The 24,514-nt window shown below is 41.7% G+C and overlaps 1 protein-coding gene and 1 long non-coding RNA gene across 2 annotated transcripts in view; one reads left to right on the top strand and one right to left on the bottom strand.

The window, feature by feature from the left end:
• The window catches only part of SYAP1 (synapse associated protein 1), a 26,712-nt gene extending 4,769 nt beyond the window's left edge, over window positions 1-21,943 (top strand). Inside the window, exons 2-9 of the mRNA XM_084869872.1 lie at window positions 3,173-3,291; window positions 4,349-4,415; window positions 7,341-7,414; window positions 9,037-9,176; window positions 13,176-13,321; window positions 15,945-16,003; window positions 16,429-16,576; window positions 19,520-21,943. Of these exons, the coding sequence (XP_084725998.1) occupies window positions 3,173-3,291; window positions 4,349-4,415; window positions 7,341-7,414; window positions 9,037-9,176; window positions 13,176-13,321; window positions 15,945-16,003; window positions 16,429-16,576; window positions 19,520-19,647 (881 nt within the window). The 3' untranslated portion in view covers window positions 19,648-21,943. The remainder of the gene's footprint in view (window positions 1-3,172; window positions 3,292-4,348; window positions 4,416-7,340; window positions 7,415-9,036; window positions 9,177-13,175; window positions 13,322-15,944; window positions 16,004-16,428; window positions 16,577-19,519) is intronic.
• Window positions 20,346-24,514, bottom strand: LOC311614764. Its single transcript, XR_014793714.1, has 2 exons — window positions 20,429-24,514; window positions 20,346-20,398 (listed from the first exon to the last, which is right to left on the bottom strand). It is a non-coding gene; the product is annotated as an uncharacterized lncRNA (long non-coding RNA).

Raw genomic sequence — 24,514 nt, 5'->3', positions numbered from 1 at the left:
AGCTTTATCTGTACTCTTTCTTTAAAATGAAAAGGAAATTGGTACCTAGCCAGTGTGCTTAGAGCTTCGGCCCTCACACTGAACGGTCTTGGGTTCAATTCTGTTCAAGGGCAAGTACCTCGGTTACAGGCTCGATCCCAGGCCCTGGGTTGGGACATGTGCGGGAGGCAACCAATCTGTCTCATATCAATGTTTCTCTCTCTCTCTGTCTCTTTCCCTCCCACTCTCTCAAAAAAAAAAAAAAAAAATCAATGGGAAAAATTATCCTCAAGAGGATTAACAAGAAAAAAGAAAAATGGTACCTATGAGACTATCAAATATCTGAGTTATTCACACAGTTTAAATAAGTGGGAGGTGGCCAAAGATGAGCGTTGGCTTTTTCAAAACCTTCCCTAAGACCAGTCATGCCCATGAAGGAAAAGCCAGTTCTTGTACCTTCTCATTGGAAAAGTAGTATTTGTAGTGGAACTGTGTTAATTAGGCCACCCTCCTTTTTTCCTGTATGGAAAGTGCAGCTAAGAAGACTCCAAAAGTTAGTGTGTACATAGGAAAATACATGTCTACTTTGAAAAGAAGTAAAATCCCTAATTCAGTTCTAATGACAAAGATTTACTACAAGGAGGGCAGTACAAATGGTCAAGAGCTTGGATCCCATCCTATACTATATAATAAAAGGCTAGTATGCAAATTGACCAAACAGCGGGATGACTGGTTACTATGACACACACTGACCACCAGGGGGCAGACGCTCAATGCAGGAGCTGCCCCCTGGTGGTCAGTGCGCTCCCACAGGGGGAGCATGGCTCAGCCAGAAGCCCTGAGCAGGACTCATAGCTGGTGAGTGCAGTGGTGGTGACAGGAGCCTCTCCCTCCTCCATGGCATCACTAAGGATGTCCACCTGCTGGCAGTCAGAAATCCCTCTCGCAGTCCAGGGCTCTCGAAGTCTGGGACCCTTCACTCTTTACCGCCCACCTGCAGCAGTGGTGGGTGCCACCACCGCCGTGCTCACCAGCTGTGAGCCCGGCTTCTGGCTGAGTGGCACTCCCCCTGTGGGAGCGTACTGACCACCAGGGGGCAGCTCCTGCATTGAGTGTCTGCCCCTTGGTGGTCAGTGCACCTCATAGCGACCAGCTGTTCTGCCATTTGGTCAATTTGCATATTAGGCTTTTAGTATATAGGATCGTTTGCAAATTGCAGAAAATCCAGCTCCAAATGATAGAAAGTCCCACAAACAGGCTTAATGAGAAGACCTTGATTGCTTGTGTCCAGAGTCCCCAAAACCACCCCCAGGTTTTAAGAGCATTCATCAAATTGGGGTTTCTTTGGCAAGGTGGAAGGTGATAGGCTATTGGCTAGGCAGTCAGTGGGGTAGATCTGCCTCTGTCATAATGGACAAATCATTTCTCCTGTGTGAGCCTTGGCTTCCCTATCTGTAAACTGGACAGCTTATATCTACTGTCCAGGATGGTTGTGAGACTAAAAATGACAATGAAAATGAAGATAAAATGACTACGATCAATGTTCCCGTTCTTCCCACATCTTCCATAAGGTTTTGGAGGTGTGCTCACTCACAGATGTTTTACTTCCTTTTCTTCCTTGGCTCAGACCCTCTCTTGTGCCTAAGTTCCCGAAGTGGACATTGTACTCCTGTTACTTCTTGTTAACTTTATATATATACTAGAGGCCTGTTGCACGAAGATTCATGCAATAGGCCTTTCTTCACCTGGCTGCCGGCATTGGTTTTTCCTCTGGCACCTGGGACCCAGGCCATCGCTCTGGCCACTGCCTTCTGCCTTGGCTCCGGCCGGAGTCTGCAAGCTTCTTGCTGACTCTGGCTAGAGTCTTCGCTCCGCACTGGCTTCCTCCGCCCCCTACCCTCCCCCTCGTAGCAGGTGTCCTGCCCCATCCTGCTCCACTCAGCCACTCCATGCCTGGGGGGGTTAGAGGTCAGGGCTGCTGCCATCTTTGTCCTACTAATTTGCATATTCCCTCTTGATTGGCTGGTGGGTGTCACTGCAGTATGGTCAATTTACATGTTTTTACTCTATCAGTGTAGGGGTGTGTGTGTGTGTGTGTGTGTGTGTGTGTGTGTGTGTTTTATTTCAGAGAGGAGGGAGGGAGAGAGAGAAACATTAATGATGATGATGATGAGAGAGAATCATTGATCTGCTGTCTCCTGCACCCCTCACAGTGTGGGGATCAAGCCTGCAATCTGGGCATGTGCACTGACTGGGAACCAAACAGTGACCTACTGGTTCATAGATCAACACTCAACCACTGAGCCACTAGCTGAGCACATCCTGTTAACTCCTTACTTTAGTCTCAATTTTACTAACTAGTTAATAAAAACTGTCTTTAACGTGGTGTCAGATTATCTCTTTGCAAAATAAGCCACTTCTTGTCTTTATGAGCTTCTTACCTGAAAATCTCTTGCCATACTCTCCCTTCCCTCTCCCACTGACTTCAGAATCCAGTCCACTCTCTACTTCCTCCCTTCTCTGAGTGCCTCTGTTTAATGGATACTAATAATTGTGCTCCTGTGGTTGTCTGTAAGTTTTTTGTTCGTTTAGAAATGGCCATTCCTTGGGGGCAATAACTGCTTTCTCTGTGTTCGGTATATATCATGTACTTCACCTATGGAGCTATTAAAATCTGAGAATTAAGATTATTATGCTAAAATACATGTTTTTATTTTTTATTTTTTTTTATTGATTTCATCAAGGAAGGGAGAGGGAGAATTAGAAACATCAATGTTGCAAGAGAATCATTAATCAGCTGCCTCCTGCATGCCCCCTCCTGGGGATCAAACCTGCAACCTGAGCATGTGCCCTGACAGTAATTGAACCCTTAGTTCCTGGTTCATAGGTCGATGCTCAACTGCTGAGCCACACCAGGTGGGTAACAAGACAATTTGAAACAGTTGCTGGGGGAGAACCGGGGAGTTTGCTAAGGGTCTTTGAAAGAGATGAGTTAAAGGTCCAGGAGGGATGGCTAGTCCACCAAGAAAGTGGAGTACTGGCAGTGCTGCGCATTTTTTGTTTCAAGTTCTAATTAACAAGGAACATGCCCTATGGCTTAAGATTCTTGAAAGAACTCTTTAAGGGAGAAATTATAAATACAGTAACCATTGTACTAGAATGGAGCATAAACTCTTCTTTTTATTCTTTATAGGCTATTTATTTAACTTTGCAACTGCTGCTACAAAAAAGATAACTGAATCAGTTGCTGAGACAGCACAATCGATAAAGAAATCAGTAGAAGAAGGAAAAATAGATGACATCATCGATAAGGTACATTTAAATATCTTTGATAGTAGAAATTTATGAAATTCATTAGCTAATATCCTTTTTTTCTTATGAATTTTATTAATTCTTTTTAAAAATATGTATGTTTTTGTTGATTTTAGAGTTAGAGAACATCGATGGGAGAGAAATATTGCCTGCTGCCTCCTGCATGCCCCCTATTGGGGATCCAGCCAATAACTTGGGTAGCAAACTAGCGACCTCTCGGTGCATGGGTCAGTACTCAACCACTGAGCCACACCGTCCAGGCTAGGATATCATATTCTGATAAAAATATTAATAGTTCAGATTCTTGGAATTTTTCTCTTTTTGTGTAACAAATAGCTTTGATATGAATGATCTGATTTAAGTAACCTTGGTTTTTATGTAGTCTAGGTATGTTGATGCTTTTTGGGTAATACTAAACTTTTCATATTGTGAGTTTAATTTTCAACTGTTACACTTCAGAATATATTTATGCTTTTTATCATTTGGTTAATTTTTTATTTATTTATTTATTTTTAATAATTATTTTATTTTTATAAATTTTTTATTAAATTATTATCTGTGTACATATTTTAACATTCCCCCCCCCCCCCCCCCCGGTTAATTTTTTAAAGTCTTAGCCCATTAGTAACAATCCTTTTAAAACTCTAATGGGTTGACCTTGTTCATTTCTTTACAGTGGTGAATTTTATGTATGTTGGTAATTATTTGAATTAAGGAGGTCATCAGTTAAACTTTAGCTTGTCATTTAGATACTTTTCTTGTATGTACTATTTGTTAGAATGAGATTTAACCTATTTTATTTTTTTGAATAACACAAAAGTTCAGTTTTTAACTCATTTTACTTTTGCATTTGAAAAGATAATTTATCATAAAAGGAGATTGTATTCTTGAAATTAAAAAATGTTGACAATTCCCTCTTGTAGATAGGGTGAACTATCACTTTTTTAGCATTTTTATTTGAAGAAAATCTCAAATAGACTTCACAAATCTTGAATGTAGTTCTTTCCTAATAATAACATTTTCAAGGTAATTTGACACTTTATGTATTTTTTAACAGACCATTATAGGAGATTTTCAGAAGGAACAGAAAAAATTTGTTGAGGAGCAACATACCAAGAAATCAGGTATAGTATAGGTTTGCTGTACACGACTTACTACCTGCCGAATTTATTGGGCACTTATTACCAGACACCATGATAAGGCCCTGAGAATACAGAAATGTGTAAGTAATGGCTTTCATTCTTTGGGTGGCACAAACCCACAAACCTTTAGGATTTAAAGGAAGAAAGGCATCATTCCCCACGGCTGGGATGGTGGGGAAGGTCAGCCAGTGATGGCGCCTCTGAGGAGCAGTACATTTATTTACTGACAAATGCTTATTAAATGTTTGCAGTTAACAAAATCTCAAAATATCTACTTTTGCCGAAACCGGTTTGGCTCAGCGGTAGAGCGTCGGTCTGCGGACTGAAAGGTCCCAGGTTCGATTCCGGTCAAGGGCATGTACCTTGGTTGTGGGCACATCCCCAGTAGGGGGTGTGCAAGAGGCAGCTGGTCGATGTTTCTCTCTCATCGACGTTTCTAGCTCTCTCTCTCTCTCCTTTCCTCTCTGTAAAAAAATCAATAAAATATATTTTTAAAAAATATCTACTTTTGCCTTTTGATGGTGTTCAAACACAAAACTGGCCTCATGTCATTGAATTTGGCAAAAGTCGGGTCAAATAATTCATTCCATTTGGGCAGTGCTACAGATTCAAAACAGAACCAGTTAGTCCCGTGGCCAATGCCCTTTAGGCATTGTTATGCTTTAGTAAACTCAAAAGTATGAAGCAGCTCTTTGGGACAAATAAACTATGCAAATTAGCTCAACAGCAATTCACGGGGGGGATTAAATTGACCTAGGTATGAAATCAGGGAAGGGAATGCAGGTAGCGTCTCAGGGAATTTCATTCCTTGGTCACAGTACCCACATGGGACTAGTGGCTTCCATATTGGACAATGCAGATCTAGAATATCTCCATCATTGCAGAAAGTTCTGTTATATTAACTGAACAGGATCCAATAACTGTTTGAAGCGTGAAGGATTCCATCTACAGATACAGGTTATTAGTCAGGTTGTGGAAAAACCATAAGAGTAGGTGACCTTCTCAATGAAAAGTGTGTCAGAACATGAAGAGAGGTGATCAGAAGTCTGCACTGTTTAGGGAGATGAGGAACACAAGGGATTGACAGTTTTGTTTTGGTTAATATATTTATTGATTTTTTTTACAGAGAGGAAGGGAGAGGGATAGAGAGTTAGAAACATCGATGGGAGAGAAACATCGATCAGCTGCCTCTTGCACACCCCTCACTGGGGATGTGCCTGCAACCAATGTACATGCCCTTGACTGGAATCGAACTTGGGACCTTTCAGTCCACAGGCTGACGCTCTATCCACTGAGCCAAACCAGTTTCAGCTCAGTTTTTGTTTTTGTTAAAAATATATTTTATTCAGTTTATACAGAGAGGAAGAGAGAGGGATAGTTAGAAACATTGATGAGAGAGAAAGACATCGATCAGCTGTTTCTTTCATACCCCCCACTGGGGATGTGCCCGCAACCAAGGTACATGCTCCTGACTGGAATCGAACCCGGGACCCTTCAGTCCGCAGACCAACGCTCTATCCACTGAGCCAAACCGGTTTCGGCTCAGCTCAGTTCTTAACTGCTTATCTTGCAGCCTCCTTATCAAACTTTTTTTTCATGAGACAAATACATTAACTTTTTATAAAAACTTATTTTTTGGGCCCAGACGGCATGGCTCAGTCGTTGAGTGTCGACCTATGAACCAGGAGGTCACGGTTCAATTCCTGGACAGGGAACATGCCCATGTTCCTAGTTCCATCCTCAGTGGGGGGCATGTAGGTGGCAGCCGATCCATGGTTCTCATCATTGATGTTTCTCTCTCTCTCTCCCTCTCCCTTTCTCTTTGAAATCAATAAACATATATTTTTAAATCTCTTTATTTTAAATCTCTTTAAAAAGAAACACTTTTATTTGGAAATGATCTCAATATACAAAAAAGTTGCAACAATAAAACTAGTACAGAAAATACCCGTATACCTTCTACCCAGATTGTTAGTTTTCCAGCTTTAGGAAATTTAACATTTATATAATACTCACATTCAAATTTTGTCATTGATCCAATAAAATCCTTTATATATTTTCCCCCTCAACATAGCTTCCAGTCCAGGGTACAGGATTGCACTTCTCGTCACATATCTTAGTCTCCTTTAATCTGGAGCATTTCCACAGCCTTTCTTTGTCTTTTATGACATTAGTGGTTTTGAAGAATACCCCTCCTTTTTTATATTTAATAGACCATTTCTCATTTGAGTTTTGTATGATACTTCCTTGTGATTAGATTATAATTAGATGCAGATTATGCATTTTTGGCCAGAATACTGCTTAGATAATGTGTCTTTCTCAAGGTATCACATTTGGAGGCCCGCAATGGCCATGTCTCTCTCGAGGGTGATGTTGATTTTGGTCACCTGGTCAAGGTGTTGCACAATTTCTTCATTGTATAATTCAAGTGATTTTTTATTTATTTTATTTTTTACTAAATGCATACATGCATAAGACTTATGCATTAAGTCTGGGAATAATCCCCTAGCCAGTTTTCCCAGAGGTTAGAGCATCGGCCTTCGGACTGGAAGGGTCCCAGGTTTGATTCCAGTCAAGAGCACATACCTCACTTCAGCTGCCCCAGCCCTCGTCGGGGTACGTGCAGGAGGCAACCAATAGATGTGTTTCTCTCACATCACTCTGTCTCTCCCACTCCCTTTCACTCTCTCTAGAAATCAATGGAAAAATATCCTCAGATGAGGATTAACAAAAAATAAAAGTCTGGAAATTATGATGAATGGTCATTTGGAACTCATTAGTAATTTGCTAACATGGTTGTATGGAAACTTGCTCGTTTTTTCAAACCACAATTACAGAGTAACCCTTGTAACTTGTTTGTTTGTTTGTTTGTTTGTTTGTTTTCTTTTTGACGGTTAAACCTTTCAGAAGCAGCAGTGCCCCCATGGGTTGACAGTAATGATGAAGAAACAATTCAACAACAGATTTTGGCCTTATCAGCTGTAAGTATCTTGTGGTATTCTGTGTATTATTCATATCACAACTTTATTTTTAGCAAATGTTTTTCTTCTGTACAACTTTTCAAATCTTTTAAGTTGTTAGGAATGTATGTATCAACTTTCACTATTTTTTTCACTAACTTTTTTTATAACTTTTTTTTTTTAATAAATCTTTATTGTTTATATTATTACAAATGTTCCTCATTTCCACCCCCCCCCCCTCCCATTGCTCCCTCCACCAGGTTTTTTTTATAACTTTTATTGATTTATTTTAGCGAGGAAGGGAAAGGGGGTAGAAAGAGAGAGAGATTTGTTGTCTCACTTATTTATGCATTCATTGGTTGGTTCTTATATGTGTGCCCTGACCAGGAATCGAACCTACAGATTTGGAATTTCGGATGATGCTCTAACCAACTGAGCTACCCTGCCTGGGCTTTTTTCACTAACTTGTCATTTGTTTCTCCATGAGTTATTTTTTCTTTTTTTCCCTTTTTTTTAATATATATTTTATTGATTTTTTACAGAGAGGAAGGGAGAGATATAGAAGGCTACAAATGTTGATGAGAGAGAAACATCGACCAGCTGCCTCTCTTGCACACCCCCTACTGGGGATGTGCCTGCAACCCAGGTACATGCCCTTGACCGGAATCGAACCTGGGACCTTTCAATCCGCAGACCGACGCTCTACCACTGAGCCAAACCGGTTTCGGCGAGTTATTTTTTCTTAATGGAATAGAAAACCCTATGCAAAAACATTTTTTTTCATCCTTAAAAGAATGCTTTTGTTATTAAGATGGATAAGCTTTTAATATATGCTATAATACAGAGTTTCTAGGCAGCATTCTAATTCTTCTGAATGAAGAGATTAATTATATTCTAAGTTTCTTCTTAACTGCTGTATGTATTTGAAACTGAAATTCAAAGAAATAAAATTCTATATGCTAGCCCACAAAATTGGGACTTCAGAATCAAACCGTGACCTCCTGGTTCATAGGTCAACGCTCAACCACTGAGCCACGCCGACCAGGCTTGCTTTTCTGATAGGACCACTGTGGTTAGCTGACTTCAATTTTGAGTTAGAACGTGTCTAAGATTATCTACACTAGTTTTCACATACCTAACAGTGCCCACTAAAACAAACGTGTTCGTATGACTTCGAACTGTATAATTTCAACTAATCGCAGGATTGAATTTCCTCAAGGCTCTCCAATTGAGACTTAAAAATATGTGAAAAGATTGGCCTTTCTCTGCTCTCTCTTGTAAATTTTTTTTTAATATATTTTATTGATTTTACACAGAGAGGAATTGAGAGGGACAGAGTTAGAAATGCCGATGAGAGAGAAACACCGACCAGCCGCCTCTTGCACACCCCCCACAGGGGATGTGCCCGCAACCAAGGTACATGCCCTTGACCGGAATCGAACCCAGGACCCTTCAGTCTGCAGGCCGATGCTCTATCCACTGAGCCAAACCGGTCCCGGCTCTCTGCTCTCTCTTAAGTGGACAGGTTAACAAGCTCATTGGACTCTGCAGTGAAGTCTTTAGGAGAATTCAATATTCATCAAATCAGTGCTGCATCGGTACATATTAATTGTGTTCTGTGGTTTTTCCCCTTTGCATCAAAGGACAAGAGGAACTTCCTCCGTGACCCTCCCATCGGCGTGCAGTTTCATTTCGACTTTGATCAGATGTACCCTGTGGCCCTGGTCATGCTCCAGGAGGATGAACTGCTGAGCAGGATGCGATTCGCCCTCGTTCCTAAACTGTAAGCACTGGATTCGCGAGCCTGAGGGGCGCTGCTCACGAAACGTGTATTTGCATTTTCTTGCTTTTTAAAAACTATTTTTATTGGTTTTAAAGAGGAAGGGGGAGAGAGAGAGAGAGAGAGAGAGAGAGAGAGAGAGAGAGAGAGAGAGAGAGAAAGGGAGAGAGAGATATTGAAACATGAATGATGAGAGAGAATCCTTGATCGGCTACCTCCTATATGTCCCCTACTGGGGATTGAGCCCACAACCTGGGCATGTGCCATGACCAGGAATCAAACCGTGACCTCCTGGTTCATAGGTTGATGCTCAGCCACTGAGCCATGCTGACTGGGCTGTATTTGGATTTTCTAATGGTCTTGGTGGTGTGCACAGTATCAGGGGAGAATTATGGAACAGGAGCCAGGAAAGTCTCAGACTCTCTTCATAAAAATGGGCTCTGTGGCCCTTCAGGACCATTCTCTCTCTCTCTCTCTCTCTCTCTCTCTCTCTCTCTCTCTCTCTCTCTCTCTCACACACACACACACACACACACACACACACGGTGCCATAGAATCAGAATGAAGAGTGGACTTTTGGGAAATGTGGGCTGAAGCTGAGATGTGAGATGTGCTCTTTCATCCCTGCTTAGAAGGTAGAGAGCATTTAAGTTAACGTGAGGCCCGCAGGAACGGCTGCTGCCTTCCCTGCTCCGCTCTGCTCCCCAGCAGCACTGTCCTTGTCCTCTTTCCCACCTGAGGCTCCTCTGCCCAGAGGCACTGTCCCCTCCCCAGGTCCCTGCCCGCCCCTAAAGTTCCAGCACAAGCATAACATCTTCTGTGCTGGCCATCAGCAGTGGGCCCTCTTCTCCTCCCCTCTGCCACCACAGGCTCTTCCTCGCCTTTTCTAATTCCAGTCCCTGGTTTTGAGGGTCACATTTCCAGAGTCAGACTCTTTTTCTTTCTGAGCAGAAGCCATCGCTCAGCAGGAACAATTTCAAAGAGAAAACAGACATATTCTCTGAATTGCAAAATGCTTTTTAGTTTGTTAGCGCTTCCCTGTGATGGCGGTGTTGGCCAGAGACAGGGCCTTGTGCGTCACAGGCACCCTCTGAGGCCTGGACTCTGGGGACAGCAGGGAAATCACAGTCCTTTCCTGGGACATAGACTGGTACATAAGCCCATTGTTTCCCAGAGGCAGTTCACAGCATACTAATGTCTTAAATAGTCCTTGGAGCATAAGCGGTCAAAGAAATGTTTGGGGGTTGCTGCATTGGGTGGATTTTTATTGTAAGGCTTCTTAGAACCTTCACTATGTCATCTGCATTGTGACTCCCTCCAGAGGGTGACCAGATATTTCTGCAGTGTGCCTGTGGCTGCTTCTTACATCGAGAGGGAGAGAAAATCCAGTTTGTGTGGTGTGTGTGTGTGTGTGTGTGTGTGTGTGTGTGTGTGTGTGTTTTAACTATGTTTTTATTGATTTTAGAGGAAGGGGAAGTGGGAGGGGGGTAGAGAGAGAAACATCGATGTGAAAAACATCGATCAGCTACCTCCTACACACCTCCCTACTGGGGATCAAGCCCCCAACTCAGGCACGTGCCTCAACCATGAATTGAACTGGTGACCCCTTGGTACATGGGACGAGGCAGAGCTAACTGAGCCACATTGGCCAGGGCCAGCTGTTTGTTTTTATTAAGAGAGCAAACATTGCCAATGATCCACTGTAGATAGTACACTGTTTATTTTTTATTTTTTAAATATATTTTATTGATTTTTTACAGGGAGGAAGAGAGAGGGATAGAGAGTTAGAAATATCGATGAGAGAGAGTCATCAACCAGCTGCCTCTTGCACACCCCCTACTGGGGATGTGCCCGCAACCAAGGTACATGCCCCTGACAGGAATCGAACCTGGACCTTTTAGTGCCCAGACCAACGCTCTATCCACTGAGCCAAACCCTTCTCGGCAATGGCTTTTCCCTGTTTTTTAAAATATATTTTATTGATTTTATACAGAGAGGAAGAGAGAGGGACAGAGAATTAGAAACATCAATGAGAGAGAATCATTGATCAGCTGCCTTCTGCACACCCCCCACTGGGAACGTGCCCGAAACCAAGGTACATGCCCTTGACCGGAATCAAACCTGGGACCTTTCAGTCCGCAGGCCAACGCTCTATCCACTGAGCCAAACCGGTTTTGGCTATACTGTTTATTTTGGACATTTCCTAGAGTTCAGAAGTAAAAGTGACCTTGAGCACTAGCTGGGTGGTTCAGTGGTTATAGTGTCGACCTGCGGACTGAAGGTTCTCGGTTTCAATTCCCATCAGGGGCATATATCTTGGTCATAAGCTTGACCTCTGGCCCCAGGCAGGGGCACGTATGGGAGGCAACCAGTCAATGTGTCTCTCACATTGATGTTTTTCTCTTTGTCTCTCCTCTCCCTTATATTATCCCTAAAAAAATCAATGGGAAAAAATATGCTCTGGTGAGGATTAACAACAACCAAAAGTGACCTTAAAAATATTCAGGCTGCCGAAGCCGGTTTGGCTCAGTGGTAGAGCGTTAGTCTGTGGACTCAAAGGTCCCAGGTTCGATTCCAGTCAAGGGCATGTACCTTGGTTGCAGGCACATCCCCAGTAGGGGGTGTGCAGGAGGCAGCTGGTCGATGTTTCTAGCTCTCTATCCCTCTCCCTTCCTCTCTGTAAAAAATCAATAAAATATATATATATTTTTAAATGTTGGCGGGATTAATGAAAGAGAAGACGGCTGTATCTAGCATCATGTGAGCTTGTTACCTGGCCTGGTTTGGGGAAATAATCTTGCATTTTGCCTGTGGCACTGCAAAAGCTAGCTTCCTGGCCCAGTTTAGCTATTTACCGATGTGACCACCCTGCGTTCTGATATCCTGTCCTCATCCACAAGCCCGGTCCTCAGTGTTTTCTTAGTTCTTACTGGTTTTCTTCTACTCCTTCCAAGTTTTCCTGTCAGACTTTCTTCCTTGATATTCCCCCATTCTCAGAGCTTTCTAATAAAGCAGGAGGTAAAGAGACATTCTCTTATACTCTTGTCATTTTTACTAGCAAAGCATTTTTAGAATTAAAACAACTCCTCCAGGCAAAACAAACAAACAAAACAAGAACAAAAAACACCACACACATCCCACAAGTCGCCAAAGCTGTTCCTTGGCTGACCTTGGTTTGGGGGATGAGTCTATAAATCATCAAATTTATAGAAAGGTGAGAAGCACAGTCTAAAGAACTTTTTTCTGAGTCATTCTGACGCTCCATCATTCATGATTACTTTAGTGTGTATTTTCTACCAACAGGATTTTTCTGCATAACTTCTATGTAACCACCCAAATCAGGAAATGTCACTTTTGGCTTTTTACTCTCTTAATTCTCAGACGCTCTTCTGGTTTTACCACATGTCCCAGTAATACCATTTTTAGCGAAAGGATCCAGTTCAGACTCACATGTTGCAACATCAACCATCTCCCACCTCGGTGCTAACTCCTACAGATTGCTAGTTATTTGCAAGCTACCAGACACTACCTTTCATAAGGAACAACACCCACAATCCTTTCTTTTCACTGCTTGCACGCTCTTAATTCTTCAGCGAACAGCAAATAATGGGTGGGTCCTGGCGCTGTTTCCAGTTTCCCAGATAGTCGTGCTTAATGGTTGAGCATCAACCTATGAACCAGGAGGTCATGATTCGATTCCTGGTTGTGGCAAATGCCCAGGTTTTGGGTTCAATCCCCAGTAGGGGGCAGGTAGGAGGCAGCCAATCAATAATTCTCATCATTCATGTTTCTCTCTCCCTCTCCCTTCCTCTCTGAAATCAATAAAAATATATTAGCAAACAAAAACAGTAAGCAAATAAGAACTTTTTGGAGCCCCCCCCTTAGATTTGCTAATGCCCCTAAAAATCATCTGTTCCAATCTCCAAATTAATAATCTCCAATAAGCCCTGCATGCATCTGTGTGCCTGCATGCTCAAATGTGTTGTTGTTTGTCTTTAAAAGCGTGAAGGAAGAAGTGTTTTGGAGGAACTACTTTTACCGCGTGTCCCTGATTAAGCAGTCAGCCCAGCTCACCGCCCTGGCCGCACAGCAGCAGGCTGCCGGAAAAGAGAAGAGCCTTGGCAGGGACGATGTGTTGCCACTGACAGGTATATTCAGAGAACTTGCTGTGAAAAGGAGAGTTACTTTTAAAATATTCTTAATGTAGACACCCTCATGAGCTTGTCATCTTGTATGTGCCAGAAATGTCATCATTATCTAAAGGAAAATTCTTCTTTCCAGAAGATAACGCTCTCTCTGACCCAACTCACAAGTCTTCACCAAACTCTACTTTGCTATCTTTTTCTTATTCCTCAGGTTTTGTTTTTAAATATGTTTGTATTTCAGAGAGAGGAAGGGAGAGGGAGAGAGAGATGGAAACATCAATGATGAGAGATAATCATTGATTGGCTGCCTCCTGCACACCCTCTACTGGGGGTCAAGAACAAAACCCAGGCATGTGCCCTGACCTGGAATCAAACTACAATATAATCTCCTTGTTCTGGTTCCACACTCAACCACGGAGTATTCCATTCAACCCAGTGTCTCCCAGTGCTGTAGTCTGTAGAGCAGAGGTCCATTCCACTCCAAGTTACAAATACCCAGCTCAGAGCCAGGCGCCATTAAATTACACATTTGACTCTTATTGTGACAGTTTCCCTCTGGTTGTTCGGGAATGATTTAATATCAGCAATGACTTAATGTCTGTAAGAATAATTAAAGTAAGTACATCTTTTTAATATGTTTGCATTTATTTTTTAAAGAGAGAGGGATAGATAGAAACATTGATGAGAAACATCGATTGGCTGCTTTCTGCATGCCTCCTACTGGGGATGGAGCCTGAAACCCAGGCATGTGCCCTGACTAGGAATTGAACCAGTGATTTCTTGGTTCATGGTTCAATGCTCAACCACTGACCCACACCAGCTAGGCAATTTTGTTTTATTTTTAACATTTTATGACTATCTGCTTTGTATAGGTACTATTTACAACTGGAGACATTTCCATTCATAGAATTTTATTTTATTTTTTTATAATAAATCTTTATTGTTCAGATTATTATAGGTGTTCCCCTTTCCCCCCCTCTTCCACCATAGCTCTCCTCCACCTGATTCCCAACTTCACCCATGCCTTTACCTGTCTTCATCCATAGGTGTAAGAAATTCATGGAATTTAAAATAATTATGCATAGTGGTGTGTCCTAAGGATTGGGTAGTTCAGACCACTTATGTAATGAAATTGCTCTGCACAGCTGAAACCGGTTTGGCTCAGTGGATAGAGCATTGGCTTGCGGATTCAAGGGTCCCGGGTTCGATTCTGGTCAAGGGCATGTACCTTGGTTATGGGCACATCCCCAGTAGGGGGTGTGCAAGAGGCAGCTGATCGATGACTCTCTCTCATCGATGTTTCTAACTCTCTATCCCTCTCTCTTTCTCTCTGTAAGAAACCAATAAAATATATTAAAAAAAAAAAAAAAGTTAAGAAATTGCTCTGCACAGAGAAAGTTGGCATTTTACATATAGATGTTTATATGAATCCAAGTGTCTGTCATTCTTTTGTATTTCCTTTTATTAATTTTATTGGAAAATACAATTTTACCAAATACTGCCTATGTAACAAAAGGGGCATAAAACAGGGCTCATTAAAGACTGTATATCTAGTAAGTTTTATAAGTTGGCAAAAAGTAGCCATGAGAAAAGGAGAAGCTGTGATTGAGCATTGCACTTTTCTTTGAACTTTCCAGCATTTGTGACAAGAGGAAAACTTGGTAAATTACTTAATTCTCATTGTCCTAAAAGAAAGAGCAGAACTATCCTTCAAATGGATTTTGCTAACACTGAATGAAAACCAAAAAATTATTTCCTGCTGTCAAGCTTGTATAATGGGCATCGAATATGATGACATGTTTAAAATATCCCCAAAAGAAAGAGGTTGGGATGGTTTCACCAGGCTATCGTAGCTAATAAAAGGGTAATATGCAAATTAACCATCACTCCATCACAAAGATAGCGGTGCCCATAGCCACAAGATGGCGGCGCCCAGTCTTCTCACTCCTGTTGAAATAAGTCCCTCAGTCCCAGAGGGCCAGCCACTGAGAGTGGGCAGTGTGAGCAGCCTGGCGGAATGTTGCTTTGTCACCGTGGTGACAAAGGCAAGCATTCCACCCTGGTCCCAGAGGGCCTCTGGGCAGCAGGCGTGGGGGCGGGGGAGGGGGAGTTATGCTTGCGCTGTCACCCTGACAACAAGGCAAGCGTTCTGCACCTGGCCATGGATGGGCCTCTGGGCAGAGGGCACCAAGTGGCCAGGCCCTGCGTGGCCAGGCCCCGCAGAGAGCTACTGGCGCACTAAATCGGGTGTTTTTTTTAAAATATATTTTATTGACTTTTTACAGAGAGGGAGAGGGATAGAGAGTTAGAAACGTCGATGAGAGAGTAACATCGACCAGCTGCCTCTTGCATACCTCCCACCGGGGATGTGCCCGCAACCAACATACATGCCCCTGACCGGAATCAAACCTGGTACCTTTCAGTCCGCAGACCGACGGTCTACCACTGAGCCAAACCGGTTTCGGCTAGTTTCTTATAATAATGTAAAAAGTGAAAACATAACATCAAAAGTTCATTCCTGTAAGTTATCTAGTATCATTAAACTTGTTGACTTTTTAGTTGTTACTGTTTTGTGTATTCAGAATTGAATCAAGCAATTATTGTGTCTCTTATTCTTACTTCTTAGAGGCAGTACGGCCCAAAACGCCACCTGTCGTAATCAAATCTCAGCTTAAAACTCAAGAGGTAATACAGTTTTACATTGTACCTAGTAGTTGATGTCTGGAAATAAGTCATTGTGTTAACTGTCTGAGATGCCATTTCAAATGAATACAGGTCTTCTCTGAAGAAGAGGGGTCGGGTACTTGTATAGTTAAGGACCTACAGCTCAGACTTGAGGCAATTCCCTGGCACAAATCATTCTAGGTGTGCTCACCGGGGATTGGACAGAATGATTGGAGTGATCCTTACTGTGATTGAACCCAGTAGATTCAGGCTGTAACTTGTTTCGTCACCAATCAACTGTGCAGGTGAGAAGGTTGGAGAGCAGTGATTATTGGGTCAGCAGAGGGAGGAAACGAAAATTATTCTGTATTAAGCTGTGAGGTGACCATGAACAAGAGGTCTGGGCTATAAATGTCTGTTGCCAGAGCTTCTTTGTTGCATTTCAGGATGAAGAGGAGATTTCTACCAGCCCCGGCGTTTCTGAGTTTGTCAGTGATGCCTTTGATGCCTGTAACATAGACCAGGAGGATCTGAGGAAGGAAATGGAGCAGCTTGTGCTTGACAAAAAGCAGGAGGAGACACCCGTACTAGAAGGTACAAAACAAAATAGCTGCTCTGTTCCCCATTCTGATGTTTATTGTCAGTCGTTATTATGATGCAGGTGTACAAAAATATGCTATAAGCCGAAACCGGTTTGGCTCAGTGGATAGAGCGTTGGCCTGCGGACTGAAAGGTCCCGGGTTCAATTCCGGTCAAGGGCATGTACCTTGGTTGCGGGCACATCCCCAGTAGGGGGTGTGCAAGAGGCAGCTGATCAATGATTCTCTCTCTCATCGATGTTTCTATCTCTCTTCCTCTCTGTAAAAAGCCAATAAAATATATATTTTTTTAAAAAATGCTATAACTTTTGCATTGCAATTGTTTCTCTGTTCACTAGAGCAGTGTTTCCCAACCTTCTCTCATGATGAGAATCACCTGGTGGAGTTGTTAAAACAGATTCCTGAATCCCAACTAAGAAGTGCTAAACTAGAATTTTTGGGAACATATAGGTAAAATTGTATACTTAACTAGTGCTCTAAGACAGATGTTATATACAGAGCACTAAGTTAGGTATGCAATTTTACCTATATGTTCCCAAAAATTCTAGTTTAGCACTTCTTAGTTGGGATTCAGGAATCTGTGTTTTAACAACTCCACCAGGTGATTCTCATCATGAGAGAAGGTTGGGAAACACTGCACTAGAGGAAGGATTCTAGCACACATGACCAGATCTCACAGCCCTCTGCCCTAAACACGCACAGAAGCTCAGAGAGGAGAAACAGGCCCGGTGATGCATCCCAGGCCTCTCAGCCCGAGGACAGTTGGCCAGGATTGGAGGAGAAACAAGCACACCTGTCACATGGAGATGTTGCCCTCTGGCGCTCTGCTTTCAAAGCAGGCATCCTCCTTAGGTTTATGCTTCTCTCTAGAAGCTTCTTTTACTAGCTGCTGTGTGCCACAAAAGCATCGCTTCTGGGAAGAAGCAGGCTGCCTCTAAAATACTAAAGTAGCTTTTAAAAAAAAGGTGTGGGTCAGTGGTTGAGTGTCGACCCGTGCACCAAGAGGTTGCCAGTTCAATTCCTGGTCAGGGCACATGCCTGGGTTGTGAGCGAGATCCCCAGTGCGGGGTGTACAGGAGGCAGCCGATCGATGTCTTCCTTCTCATCGATGTTTACCTCTCTCTCCCTCTCCTTTCCTCTCTCTGTAAAAATCAACTAAAAATATTTAAAAAAAAAAGAAAGGCAAAGGCCTGGGCCCATCATTGGATGAAAACTGTTCCTTGAAGCCTTCTGAGACTTAAAATTCAGGGAATCGGCTGTTCCTATAGGTTGTGCAGAGAGCACCGGTCAGAAAACTGGCCCGTCTCCCAAAGGCTGGCTCCTGGCTGTTCCAGAGAGCTGTTCTTTCTCTGAATCCCTGCCCTACTTGTAATTTGGGCCACTTAATATTCCTCTCTACAGTAGTCTTGGCTCCCAGCTCAATTGTAAGTTCCTCAAGGGCAGTTACACCCTGTTTTATAACACTGCACTGCAGATGCTTTGTTCTTTGCATACATATGCACCTAGGTACATGCATACACACAGGTATATTGAATGTTCAAGTGGAAAGTTGCAGCTCTACATCTCAACATGGAAAACAAGTGTGAGAGCTCAGATGGAGCCTACACGAGGGGCCAGGCTTCAGCAAGAGACCGCCTGGCTTCCTGTCACTCTCAGGCCATTTGGATATTTATAACATCATTCACTTAAAATAATTCACTAAATTTATGTTGCTATGAGAAAAGCTCCTAGATTTATTGAATTTCCAGTCCTACCTGTGGTTGCCTTGGCAGGGCCAGATCAAATGATTTTGTGGGCTTTATACGGCCCGCGGGCCAGACGTCCTCCACCCCTGCTGCAGGGAGACTGCTGCTAAAGTGGTGAAGCGCGTGCTGTGGAACCCGCACATCTGGCTCCTTACGTGCATCTTGCTGTCAAGCTGTGTGATCTTGGGCAAATCCCTTCACCTCTCTCATCTCCATTTCCCCATCTGTAAAATGTACCTAACAGTGGTATCTAGTCCATGGATTATTCTAAGGAAGAAAAAAAAAGAGTGATATGTAGAGAATGGTTAGTGCAGTGCCTAGCTTAGCAAGTGCTCAAGAAATGTTCGCTGTCTTTGCTATCATTATCATTGTTAATGATAAAAATTAATTAGCAACCAAATATTATCAATTATCCAGTTAAATTGAAGGAAAAGCAGAGGTCTAGGTAAAGTGAAATAATACCCCCAATCTACTGAGAACATCCGATACCTTTGGTTCTCCAGTTAACAAATTTATTTTTTTTTTAATATATATTTTATTGATTTTTTTTTTTTTTTTTTTTTTTTAACAGAGAGGAAGAGAGAGGGATAGAGAGTTAGAAACATCGATGAGAGAGAGTCATCGGTCAGCTGCCTCTTGCACACCCCCTACTGGGGATGTGCCCGCAACCAAGGTACATGCCCTTGACCAGAATCGAACCTGGGACCTTTCAGTCTGCAGACCGATGCTCTACCCACTGAGCCAAACCGGTCTCGGCAACAAGTTTATCTTTTTTTTTTTTTTAATATATTTTATTGATTTTGTACAGAGAGGAAGGGAGAGAGATAGAGAGTTAGAAATATCGATGAGAGAGAGTCATCGATCAGCTGCCTCTTGCACACCCCCTATTGGGGATATGCCCGCAACCAAGGTACATGCCCTTGACCGGAATCGAACCCGGGACCCTTCAGTTCCCAAGCCGACGCTCTATCCATTGAGCCAAACCGGTCTCGGCCAAGTTTATCTTTTGATAATTTCTCTTGGTTACTGTGAAAACGCATTCAGTTTTTCTGAGCACACATGGTGAGGAAGCCTGAGATAACCAAAATGATCATGGCTAGAACTTCCATAGGTAATGTAATTATAGCTGACTGAATTGTTAAAGCCAACATGATAAATTCAGAGAGAATCTTCTTCTCATCTGTTTCTTTTAGAGGATTCTACAGATTGGGAAAAAGAACTACAGCAGGAACTTCAAGAATATGAAGTGGTGGCAGAATCAGAGAAACGAGATGAAAACTGGGATAAAGAAATAGAGAAATTGCTGCAGGAAGATAATTAACTGTTTACTTAAGTAAGAATCCTTAACATTCTGTAACTGACATTAAATTCTAGCTGGTAACCCTCGCTGAATCAAAAGGCACAAAAGAGTATAACCTTGAAGCTCAAAATTATTCTTTTTTCACATTGAAATTTGCCTCTTCTTTAAGAGATATATAGAACAATTATTCTAAGCATTAAAAAGGGATGTTTTATGTAATATTTCTTTAATATAAATTTAGAGATGATGTTCTTAGGGTCAATATTGATATCTTAGCTACAGAAACACAAGTAAAATTTTAGAATTCTGTTTCCGTGAGATCAAAATCTTCAATTGTGATTTTCTAAACATTTGTACTTCTTGTTGCACTTTTGTTGATAACTCTTATGTTAAAGTATTTAATGGATTGATAACTCAAAATTATCAAATAGTACCAAAGAACTTAAGAGGAAGCACTTTTGGAACTGTTTTCTTGTTAAGTATTTTCTACAATTCCATCTGGAGGCTAAAAGATAAAATAACCATGTTGATTTTAAAGGCATAAACATCAAGAAATTTGCCCTGGATAGTGTGGTTCAGCTGGTTGCCCATCGTCCAGTTAAACCGAAAGGTTGTCACTTGGATTCCTGGTCAGGGCACATGCCTGGATTTCTCAGGCTCCATCCCCAATAGGGGGTGTGCAAGAAGCAGCTGATCAATGTTTCTCTTTCACATTTGTGTTTCTCTCTCTCTCTCTCTCTCTCTCTCTCTCTCTCTCTCTCTCTCTCTCTCCCTCCCTCTCTCTCTCTCTCCCCCCCCTTACCCCCTCTCTCTCTTCCTCTTCCGTTTCCTTCCTCTGTCTCTAAAAGTCAATAAAAAAATTTTTTTTTAAATCACACAATTTGACAAGAAGCACTGTGCAAAATATTTTTTTCTCTGGGGCCTTTTCCTTCTCATTTCTTTGTAACTATACCACATGTAATAATACTGTTTTCCTAAATTTTACATCATGGCTTTTATAAAAAGCAGGGCCTCTCATCCTTTTTGTATTAATGACCATCAAAAGCCTGATCTCCTGCCGAAACCGGTTTGGCTCAATGGATAGAGCATCAGCCTGCAGACTGAAAGGTCCCAGGTTCGATTCCGGTTAAGGGCATGTACCTTGGTTGTGGGCACATCCCCCGTGGGGGGTGTGCAGGAGGCAGCTAATCGATGTTTTTTTCTCTCTCTCCCTTCCTCTCTGTAAAAAAATCAATAAAATATATATTAAAAAAAAAAAGTAAATGAAAAAAATCTAAAAAAATGCCTGCTCTCCTTAAAGTCTCTTGTTCTTTTTTAAATTGTCCATAGAAATAGCTTTGTTTGTTTCAATTAAACTGTCAGTCCTTATAAAATACTTCATTGATCAGTCCTACTTGCATTCTGCTAAACTAGAAGATGGTCACTTTAAAAGAACATGGCGGCTGAACCCCCAAGGCATTTGCTTCCCGAACCCTTCATATTTTTCAAGGAGCCTTTATTTCATAAAGGGGAATAGAATTAAGACAATTCTTTATAAGAAAAAGATGCATATTTTTATTCTTGGCCCCATAAAAATTAGTCTGTTGTCTTCTGACAGATGTATAGTCAATGAGAGCACTGAGTGTGGGTCCAAGTGCTCATTACCTTTATGTTTGTAGTTTGGGATACACATGTGTGAACGAGCCAGGCTGTCCTCAGCTAGGATGACTTCAGTTGTAGCAATAAATTCACATACTCACTCTAGCCGGTTTGGCTCAGTGGATAGAGTGTTGGCCCTCAGACCGAGGGGTCCTGGGTTTGATTCCAGTCAAGGGCATGTACCTCAGTTGCAGGCTGGATCCCCTACCTGGGAGGCAACCAAGACACATCGATGTTTCTCTCTGTCTCTCCCTCCTTTCTACTCTAAAAATCAATGGAAAAATGTGTCCTCAGGTGAGGATTGAAAAATAAACTCAGACTCATTATCAAGAGATTTCCACTGGTGCCACAGTCAGTGATTATGAGTTTGGGTTCACAGATGATAATTGGCAATTTCTGAAATAATCCTATTAAAGGAAACGGTTTATTTGTTTAAACAGAGTTTACTGGAGGGAAAGACACTTGCTAAATGTTTTTAAATTGCTTAAAATCCTAGAGGTCAGCAGATCAGGATATGGTAGTGCTTGGCTCTTAGTATATGCTCTGAAATTCTTATTGATGAATGTTGAATAAATAGCGAAAAAGGTTTCAGAGAAACTTAAAAACCTAAAGTGATAATAGAAGAATGTTACTGTTGTTACTGTTAATTTTATGTGGTACTCAATTCATTTAAAAACAACCTAATTGTACATTGCCCTGTGAAAAATAAAAGGATAAAATAAGACTTTATACACAGCATAAAAATAGGCTATATTTTTATGGATTCCTCAAAGAGTAAAATGTTCTTTTGTAAATTATACAGGTAACTGAGGTGTTACTCTTTTAAAGGACAAAATAATTTGTAACCATGTTCGGTGGAAAATTTTCTGAGTATTACATGCCTAGGGCTTAGCCAACAAAGTACACTGAGCGTAATAAACACACAGAAACTTCACAGAATGTTCAAATGTGCACATACTTCATCACACTAAGGGGATTGTACTACTCACTACTGGCTCAGCATGAGCTGCCTGTCCTGAGAGCTGGTTAGAAATGCAGGGTCTCAGGCCCCACACCTGCTGGAGGTTACAGTGTTCTTTAGGGGTGAACAGCGCTGGGCTCATGTGCTGATGCAGCTGAGGATGCTGGTGCTTCTTACTTTTGCTCAGCCTCTGTCATGCTTGGCTGACAGTATCTTTCTAGTTACAAGTGCCTCCTCTGCTGACCAGTCGGTACTCACTGCCCACCTCCCTTTCCACACTGCCGAAGGAAGAGGAGCCAGTCCCCAGGGGAACACAGATAATCCTGTGACATCAGAGGCTTCTCATATGCACATTTCTAAGGAAAACGATGACACTACGAAGCACAGAAACGAGGCTCTCAGAAACAATTTACGTGTTTGAGACGTTTCTCTGAGCTGTTGGGTGGCATCCCAGGGCTGACGACTCTGAGGGCTATACAGGATAAATGGCCTGTGTGGCATGTTTATACACATGAAATCAAACACAGAGATGGTTGAAAGGTGGTAGAACTTCAAACTGAGTCTTTAAAGCCTGCTTTAGGTGCATGGAGCAATATGATACAAGAAATAACATCCATTTTGTTGCGGTTCTGGCAGTTAGTGGCAAGCGTGTCAAATCCTCAGCTGAGTTGGCCAGTCTTAGCGGGAGGTTGTGCTCGGCTATGGCAGACTCGGGTACAATCTCACAATTTCCGTATATACTCAAAAGGGGGAAATCTCAATTTGTAATTTGTGAAATGTTAGGCTAGAGAAGCTTTTAGGAAATAAAGCAGTAGTTATACTTGTGCTCACACTGCTTTCAGATGCCTTATACCCAAGATGGTTTCCCACGATCAGAAGAGTGTTACAAAGAGGATTTTAGAACATGTTAAAGGTTTACCAATAGAAAACTAATTATTACATTCACCTTGCAATATTATATTTGCTTCCTTGACTGCCTTGCTGTAAAAGCTAGGATTCTGAATGTGCTTCTATAATGTAAATAATTTGATAGGGTTGCTCTTTCTGGTACTAGATTTTTTTCTCTCCTTTTTTAAGTAAACATTTTTCAACTATAAAATAGTTGAGTTTAATTTTAGCAAATTTTGTTTTCGGCTTTTAAAATTATAAGTGGTAGAAATTTTTATATAATCAAAAGTTTATATAATCAGTTTTATTTAGAAGAAAACAGGCCATTTTAATAAGTGGTTCTATACATTGATAAGAAAAAATTTAAAAATGCATGTTACAATACTCAAAAATTATGACAAATATACAGGGTGTCCATACATACACACAGACACACACACACACACACTTTTAACAGCTGATAGCTCAATTGGTGTTTCTTTTCAGATTTAACTCATTGGAATGAATAATTATTCAAAGTGTGTATATATTTTTTGGATAACCTTTATATTAATCAAGCTTTGATCACATGCAGTTATATATTTCTTACAAATCATCAAATTATCTGGTCTTCACACTATGGGATTTGTTTAGATAAAGGCATTTATAATTTCAGTTGTTAAATGTGTTTTTTTTACAGCACTTATTTAGTGTATCCTGATTTATTTCCAATATGGAAAACTATGTTATATTTATTCTGAAGAAATAAACCTTACTTTTAGTGGTAAGATATGTTATAATGATTTTTCCTGAATAACTAAAAATTCTATTCTGGTAAAGAGGGCCTGCAAATATTTCAGTTTCTGGTATGTAGGCTCCTATTGCTAGAATTAAAACTGCCTTGAAATAATGTTAAATCTTAACACATTTTACTTTCATTGTAGACTTCTACTCAAATGCAGTGGGTTGTCCATAATAAAGATCATTCCAATCCACAATTAGTAGGACTGTTCTGACTCAGACTTATCATGGGATTGTTCCCTCCTCCAGTAGTGTTGATATACAGGGGTGGGCAAAAATAGGTTTGCAGTTATAATACAAACAAGAGGCCTGGTGCACTAAATTCATGCAGGGGGGGAGGGGGTGTCCCTCAGCCCAGTCTGCACCCTCTCCAATCTGGGACCCCTTGAGGGATGTCCGAATGCCAGTTTAGGGAATAATACAATAATATGAATAACTAGAAGCCCAGTGCATGAATGTGTCCACAGGTGGAGTCCCTCGGCCTGGCTGGCAATCGTCTTACCCAGTCCCAATTGGGACCAGCTGGCCGGAGGGCGGGACCATGGGAGGTTGGCTGTGGTAGCGCACTGACCATCAGGCGGCAGCTCCTGGTGGTCAGTGTGTGCCATAAGTACTATCTGG

This window comes from Pipistrellus hanaki, assembly GCF_964339955.1.
Source record: "Pipistrellus hanaki genome assembly, chromosome: X".
NCBI classification, from domain to species: Eukaryota; Metazoa; Chordata; class Mammalia; order Chiroptera; family Vespertilionidae; genus Pipistrellus; species Pipistrellus hanaki.
This window is presented reverse-complemented; position numbering and strand designations above follow the sequence as displayed.